Source organism: Parus major, chromosome 4A (genome assembly GCF_001522545.3).
Source record: "Parus major isolate Abel chromosome 4A, Parus_major1.1, whole genome shotgun sequence".
NCBI classification, from domain to species: Eukaryota; Metazoa; Chordata; class Aves; order Passeriformes; family Paridae; genus Parus; species Parus major.
This window is the reverse complement of record NC_031772.1, coordinates 850031-858332: the sequence shown is the minus strand read 5'-3', so window position 1 is coordinate 858332 and position 8302 is coordinate 850031. Positions and strand designations below refer to the sequence as shown.

The 8302-nt window shown below is 48.2% G+C and overlaps 1 protein-coding gene across 1 annotated transcript in view; it reads left to right on the top strand.

The window, feature by feature from the left end:
• The window catches only part of MCF2 (MCF.2 cell line derived transforming sequence), a 46315-nt gene that overhangs the window by 17398 nt on the left and 20615 nt on the right, over window positions 1-8302 (top strand). The window contains exons 8-13 of the mRNA XM_033514142.1: window positions 2055-2179; window positions 2642-2756; window positions 3117-3236; window positions 4339-4530; window positions 5795-5986; window positions 6130-6301. Coding sequence (XP_033370033.1) covers window positions 2055-2179; window positions 2642-2756; window positions 3117-3236; window positions 4339-4530; window positions 5795-5986; window positions 6130-6301 — 916 coding nt within the window. The remainder of the gene's footprint in view (window positions 1-2054; window positions 2180-2641; window positions 2757-3116; window positions 3237-4338; window positions 4531-5794; window positions 5987-6129; window positions 6302-8302) is intronic.

Here is an 8302-nt window from a genome sequence, read left to right as displayed (position 1 = left end):
TGGTACAGGCACTGCTGATGGTACAGGCACTGATGATGGTACAGGGCACTGATGATGGTACAGGTACTGATGGTACAGGTACTGATGATGGTACAGGCACTGATGGTACAGGCACTGCTGATGGTACAGGCACTGCTGATGGTACAGGCACTGATGATGGTACAGGTACTGATGGTACAGGTACTGATGATGGTACAGGCACTGCTGATGGTACAGGCACTGCTGATGGTACAGGCACTGCTGATGGTACAGGCACTGATGATGGTACAGGCACTGATGATGGTACAGGCACTGATGATGGTACAGGCACTGATGATGGTACAGGCACTGATGATGGTACAGGGCATTGAAGGTGCTCAGTGACTTCAGCTTTGTGCTCAGGGCTGTGGCCACAGTGTAGGGGGCAAATACCAGCTCCACAGTGTAGGTCTGTGTATAAACCAGTCAGCAGAGCTTGCTTTTCTCTGCAGTAAAATAAAACACGTGATGAGTTTTCATTTGCGTAGAAAGCACAGCAGCACTCAGTACAAGCCATCTGTTGCTTTTAATTCCTCATCTATTAATTTCAAATATCAAAACCACTCCTTGGCTTTTGTCTGAAATGAGGTCTGTTGGCTTTTTTTCTTTTGTTCCTTCTAAGACCACAAAACACAAAAGCAGATGAGGAACTGCACAGATTGTGATGACAGCAAGACATGGGATCCTTGTCTCTCTCACACACCCCCAGGACTGGTACAGTTGATTCCTAAATCCAAATAATTAGTCAATCAGAATAATTTATGGAGCTGTGATGCTGAACAGAAACTGGCAGCAAGCACAATGAAAAAATGAGAGAAATTAATTAAACAGAGTAACTAATAAATGAACCCCATTGATATGCTGAACAGAAAAAGTCAAGTTAGCACCTGTTTGACAGTTGGGCCACTTTGCTTTATGGATAATGAATGGCTTTGAATCAAAAGGAGCATGGGTCTCTGGAGAGTGAGGTATAAGGGCATGAAATAACAGCCCCCTGCAGTCTTAAACATGCTGCATCATTCCTCTTCTCCTCTGGGCCTCGTGCCTGTGGCAGTCCCAAAAGGAGACAGGTTTTTTGCCTTGTAGTCATGTTCCAGGGTGTTTTAGTGACAGGGATGCAGACTGGCAGTGGACACTGTGTGTGGCAGAGGGGAAGTTCCTGCAGCTGTGTCCTGCTGCCTGGGGTTATGTTTGCTGTGAGCTGTCTGGGGCAGGCAGACATTTAAGCAAGTCTGGGCTTTGTGAATCTTCTCCCTGAAGAGATTTTCCCGTTGTTTCTCCTGCAATAGAAACCTGGCCCTCTCCTAGGATGGGCTCTTACTCCTCCAGTGACCCAGCTCTCCAGTGGAACCATGCACAGGTCACTCCTTCAGGCCCTCTTCCATCTCAGTTCATCAGCTGTGTGTGTTTTCTCCCTCCTCATTCTGGTTGGCCTCTTTTTTCTCAAGATAGTTGACTCAATGCACATGTTTGCTTGGGGGCTGAGCCCAGCCAGCACAAAGCACCTCAGCTGATGCTAATGCCAGCACCAAAGGTTTAAATTTTCCCCAAGCAGAGGTTGTGTTGGGAGTGTTGGCTTTATCAGTTGAGGTTGTGGTGGGTGGTGCTATGTGGGCTCAGTCCTGGCTTTGTTCCCCCATGGGATGCTCCTCTTACAACCTCCTCTCCTGACCTTGATGGAGAAGCACCCCTCAAGCTGTGGAAGATGTTGCTTGAAGACATGAACTTGTGGGAAATGTCTGACACCACCCCTGCCCATCAGGGGAGAGCTGGGGCAGTGCTGGCCTCCTGCATCACTTTGTGGCCTGATGTATTCATGTGTGCCAGTTTCCACCCAGCCTGGTGATGGGTCCATGGCTCGGCTTGTGCAGCTCTCAGTCCATGTTAAGAGGACTAAAACATCTGCTGGAATCCTTTGGTCTGTTGGGTATTGGCCCTTCATTTCACACAGGGAAACGAAGGCAGGAGAAGCACAAAATGACTTATCCTTACCTCACAATAAGTAGCCTGAATGAGAAATGTTTTGTGTTACACAGGAAGATATTACAGCAGTCACAAAAGAGGGAAACTTGCTCTTGAGCAGTTTTGAAGAGCCTGACTCTGGGGAATGCAGTCAGGACCAGCAGCAAGAGAGGCCTGGGGACTGGGAGACCGTCAATCGGTGAGTGCACCCTGCTCCTAATTCCGTGATTTTCCAATGGAAACGCTGCAATTATTTAGGTGTGGATGTGTGAAGTCACCTATTAAAGACAAAGATACCAGAATTTTGCTCCAGTCCATCAGATTTCTGGGTGACTTCTCTGATGATTTTGACTTGCTCTGGTTTTATCCCCTCTGTTATGATGAGGCTGTGGAGCAGATGCAGGGCTCTCCCAACCAGGCTCCCTGGTTTTACCCAGCTAAATGGAGACAGCAACAACTGCTTCACACAGATGCTGTCCTCTGCACTGATGTTTCATTAAATCTCCCTCTGAGATCATCTCAAGTCATATGTACATGTCTGTTGACTTTTTCTGAGACCTTGGGTCCAGAAGACCTGTGTAAGTGATCTCTGGGTCTTGTCCATCTCTGCTTGTCCTCTGTTTGCAAACTGTTCCAGTCCTGTCCTTTTTCTGTGCCCAAGGTTGCTTGGTCAGCTGCGTGAGATGGAGACTGCTTTTGATGGCTTCTGGGAAAAACATCAGTTAAAAATGGAGCAATATTTACAACTCTGGAAGTTTGAGCAAAGTTTTCAAGAGGTAGGATCCAATGTGCTTCCATTGGCAGAAAGGAGAGCTGGAGATCTGATGGAGAGAAGTTTCAATGCTTTTTATTTTGAGAGTGTTTAATTTATGCTGCTGTTCCTTGACTGTGGCAGGGCTGGCTAGCTTGGGGAGATGGCTGTGCTTTCCCACTGAGAGCTAATTTAGGTATCACTGCCCTGCAGTGACGTGGATTTTGCTGATGGAAGCATCTTTGCATTTAGAAATTAGTTCTTGGACACTACTTGTATTATTTGATTTAGCAGTCTTAGCTCAAGTGTGATTAATTTTGGGCTCAGAATGATTTCCTGCCTGTGCTTTGTATCCTTTTGCAGCAGTCTTCTTCTTTGTGTCTAGGTCAAGAATGCCATTGAATTTTTAATGGGTCAGCAAGCAGAGCTGCCCGACACTGGTGACAGCATCCCCCAGGTGAAACAGAGGCTGAAGGACTTGGATCATTTCGATGGCATGGCTCAGGTGAGATAATCTTGCACAGAAGAAGCACTGCTGAAACACAAGAGCCACATTCTGTACTTGTGGTAGGAGGTCTTTGCTGAAATTACCTGGTCCTGGTGTAATTTATTGGTAAGTGCTGCACAAAAGGATTGATTTCATGTCTCTGCTCTGAGCAGCAGTGCTGTGATCACCCTGAAAGCCAGAAACAGGGTATTTAATTATCAGAGTTAAAATAAATTGCTGAGCCACCATGAAAATCCGGAACAGATAAATGTCTGAACGTGGGGGTGGCGTGGGAATTAATGAGCTGGAAGAAAAATTATTTATATTTTAAGTGCTTTAGCTATGCTAATAGGCAGAAACTTGTTACCAGGCACACGGAGTCGCAAAAAAAGTTGTATCCTGACATGTCTGTGACTTGAATATAACATATGGGTGAAGACTAAGAGATGTAGGGGAAAGAAGAATGAAGAGAAATTATTCATAGGAGCCCAGCTTAGGATGTGACCTCTGCACAGGGATGTGCTGAGTACGTGGGCCAGGGTCAGCAGAGAAATCCTGAGGGATCTGGACACTGGACAGAAGAGTTCTGGAGAAAGGTCTGAGGCTTGCTGGCCATTTGGAAGAAATGTTTATGGAAGAGGGAGGAGGATGAAAAAGGCAGGCAGGCAGGGTACAGCTGGAAAGCCATCCCAGTGGAAATGCAGCCCTGGAGAAACCAGAACCCTTTCACTGAGTGAGGTGTGCAGAAAAGATCTTGTGTTCTTGGCATAAGATACCCCTTAATTACTGCAGTTCCCTTTGGTGCTTGGGAGCAGAGTGGGCCTAAGCTGGGCATCAGCTGTGGTTTATTTGGGGTGCAGCTCCTGGAGGGGCACTGGTGCAGGGCCAGCAGCTGCTCACAGCATCGCTGCTTTGGTGAAACACTGTTTTCTTCTCCATCCTCTTTGTGATAGCAAAGGTTTTTGTTCCCAGCTGCTGGGTGCTTTCACCCTGGGTGAGCCAGCCACGCTGGCTGCTCCTAAGGGCAGTGATCCCCAGCAGTGCCTGCAGCCCCGTCAGTGAGATGGGTACGTGCAGACACCTGGGCATTAGTGCCGTGTGTTCTCTCCCTTTCCTGCAGGATCTGATAGGGAAGGCTCAGGTGGTGATTCTGCATGGCCACCAGCTCGCAGCCAACCATCACTATGCACTCAACCTGATCTGCCAGCAGTGCAACGAGCTGCGGCACCACTGCGACCTCCTGGCTGATGACATCAAAAGGAAGCAGATGCGCCTGCAGAAGACCCTGGACCTTCACACCCGCCTTCAGCAGGTGGGGCTCAGAGATACAGTGCTCTGAGGACGTGGTTGGTTAGCTTCCCCATGGGGTTAGCCTCTTCTTAGCTGGCAGCATCTGAAGTTTGCAGCTTTTCTTCAGCAGTTAATGGTAGGGAGGTGTTCCTGGAGGCTGGAGGAGTGGCACACCCCTCCCTTAGCTGGGGAGTCAGCAAACAGGTACCTGTGAGGGCAGCAGAAAGAGCTGGGCATCTCCACAGAACACCAAGTTCCCCTGCTGCTCTCGGTCATGATTTCATGCTGCAGCCATGTATTAATTGTCTTTGGAGTTTTTCATGGCCAGTGCGACAGAGGTAATGCTTTCACATAAACTCCAGCCCTTTCTTCTCAGTGATTTATTGAGAATGAACATAGCTGAGTGGAAAATAAGGTGACAGATTGGTAGATAGGCACAGCTGCTGTGTTCTAGCATGGAAGTAGAATCATGTGGTTCCAATGCTCTTTGATAACTTAATCAGCATCAAATATTCATTTAGGGAAATTCACGCTAATTAGGCCAGAAGGCACACGGCTGTAATGTGCTTGATGCCAATTAAGAGAAACGGTGAATTTTGACCCTGTTCCATTTCCCTGTTTTGGGGAACTGGGGAGCTCATTTTTCCTCTCTGTGTGCTCCACTTCAGCATTGTGCTGATCTGTGGGGACAGGGGGTTCCTTGGCAGCCTCTCAGCTGCAGGACAGGGGCCTCCCCTGGGCTCCTTGCAGGCCTGGTTGGTGCCCAGGGTCTAGCCTGGGGCTGTGCTGGAGCACAGCATGGTCCTGCTCTCCATGTCTCCCTTCCCCTCACTGCACTGGAGATGCTCTGTTGTTCTTGACTGGAGCATCTTCCCAACCTGGAGCACAGCAGTGTGTGAGTGCCAATGAGCCCCAGTTCAGGTCTGCACTGAGCCTCAGGAAACCTGCCAGCCTCCCTGTGAGCTCCAAAGTGCCCACTGCAGCTTTCCCAGGGGGAGAAATGAGCATCTGCTCGTCACTGGGGTCAGCTGTGCCCGGTGCTTCCATGGCAGGTACACCACTGATGTCAGCCAGGTACAAGTGGGAACAGCTTGCCTGGGTCTGTTCAGGACTGCAGTCACCTTACAGAAAAAATGTGGCCTTTTGCTTTCTAATCAATCCACGGTGAGTGCTGAGGGCTTTGGGAGGGCTGTTTAGCTGCATCCAGAGCCCATCAGTGATGCTCCTCATGAGAACCTCGCTGCAGAGGAGGGAGCCCTGAGGTCTCACTGCTGTGCTGTCCCCAGGCTCTGCAGTGCTGTGATGAAGGTGCCTACCTGCTCGCCAACCAGCAGATGGATAAGTGCCAGTCTAAGGAAGGCGCTCAGAAAGCACTCCAGGACATAGAAAGATTTCTTGAAAGCTCTTCAGCCTACTTAAACTATGATCCCCAAGCCCTACACTACGATTTTGAGTCAGTCTTAACATCTGAGTTGAAGGTAAGCAGTGCCTCCAGTTCCTTGTCACACAGGTGAGAAGCGGGGTTGGACCGTGTGGCGGTGCTGTCACCTTTACAGTCCTCTGCTTTGGGCCAAAGTGCAAATGCACGGTGATTATGTGTTTCTCCCTTCACTCTCTGCAGTGCCAGATCCAGGCAGTGCAGGTGAAGCTGGAGAACGTTCGCAGCATGTTTGAGAACCGGCAGTCCTGCTTCAAGAAGCTGCTGGACAAACACGTGCGGCCCGTCCAGCTCGTGGCTCCTCGGCCAGAAAATCCACCGAGATCAAAGTCACCCTTATTCTCTCCTAAACACGGTAAAACACTGCGGGCTTACGGTGTTTTCAGCTGATAATTTTGCTTTGAGGCAGGAAGAGTAAGGCTTAAGAGGGTTTTGAGGAGCTAACTTAGCCTTGCTGGCAGATACAGTTATTGGACGGTGTTAAATACATAGCAGGTGATTTATTACCTTTCCAGTGTTTGTGTCAATGTTCCCATACCTGTGTGAAGGATGAAGGTGGTTGCTTGTTATTCATTCCACTTCCTACTCAGTAAAAGGAGCTGTAGGTAGTGCACACCAGTTCTGCTTTACTGGCATCCTGCTGGGCTGGAATCTGGTGAGTTAATACTACAGGAAAAAAGGGCAGGGCTTATAAATTTATTAGCTTGCCTATTCTCTGTGGCTGTCTTGAGCTGGAACTGACATAAAGTTAGACTGATGTTTGCAAAGGAGCTTGGAGAAATGAGGAGCTCAAATCTCATGAACAGAAATGAGCTGGATGCTTAGCTCCTTTTGATTCCTTCAGGGTGTCTTCCCTAAATCCCAGTTGTGGAATAATTAATGCCCATAAAGGTACAAATTCTCATTGAACTGAGGTCACTGAATGTTCTGCCTTAGTTTTGGTAATGGGATGTGGCACCATGTTAGCTTTAAATTATTAACATTAAAACTTTCATCCTTGGCCTGAGTGTACCAGACAGAATTAAAAGAGATTCCAAAGTAGCATCTATGTATTTCCAACCAGGGACTTGCTAAATTATGTCAGAATATTAAATTCAGTGATCTGACTACATAAAAGCAATTAAACATTTGTGTTTTAACACAAGGCTTTTATGATGAATTCACAAATACTGGTTATGGTAAGCTGTAGCAGGTGTCATACAGCAGCAAAAGCAGCTTCAGTTCAGGGAATGAGAAATGGAAATTGCCAAGTGGAGGGGTGGGAATGAAGCTGGATGCAATGAGAGAAATGAAACTACTCCAGATGCACGCCAGTGCAGCAAATAAATCCCAGATTTCCTCTTCCCAGGCTGATGCCACCCTCTCTAAAGCACATTACCTTCTGAAGCCCTTTCCTCAATCAGTAAAAGCTCTGAGTCTTCAAAGTAGAGCACTGCCCGTTTTACCTGGCAGTAAAGGTAAAACATAAAGTAAAGCTTTTCCAGCTTCCTAGAAAGAGGAAAGGGTTAAAGGCAAATTATTGACTGAAAGAGTAGGGTAAATGGGTGGCCACCTCTGTGGGATGTTGTGAGATCATCATCACTCAGCTGGACTTATTTCATGCTTTTATGGGATGCAGGTTTTTCTAGCAGAGGCACTCGGTCACCTGCAAAGCACAGGCATCCTCCATTAATCCTCTGCCTGAAAGTAATGATCAAGTGTGGGAAAGACAAAAGGCTCCTCTTTGGCTAGATCATGACAAGAGAGCTTTTTAATAAAGTCTGTTTGATACCAAACATCAAACTGCTGCAGGCCTGCTGGCATGATGGGCAGTGTCAAAGGCACACGCTGAGCTCTGCTGGGAGTGCTTTGAGATGGATGGGTTTTATGGTGTGGCTTGAAACCAAACCAACTCTGAGCACATCACTTTCGTCCTCTATTCCTTCCTTTCTTATATTTCTATGCCCCTTTCCCCCCCTTCTGTCTCTGTCTGAGAACAGATGCTTCCTTTTATCTTTGCCCTGGATTTGAAGCCTGTCTGAGAAATGTGGGTCTAATTTTTAAACCATTTTTTGGGGGTGGGGAGCAGGGGAAAGAGTAAATTTCTCCCACCCTGAGCCCTCAGGTGTGAGATGTGCACAAGTGGCACTGCAGGCTGTGGCAGAGCCCAGGTGCTGGAGCAGAGTCACTCTTGCAGGAGAAGCTGGTGCCCGTCTCCCATCCAGCTCCAGCCCTCAGCAGGACCCCGGGTGTGAGTCCTCATCTCTTTTGGGTCTTCCCATGTGTGATGGGCCCAGCCCACGCACACCTCTGGTCTGTCTGCAGCATCCAGAGCTCTCTGATTACACCTGCAAGGCCTGGCCCTGGTGACCCTCAG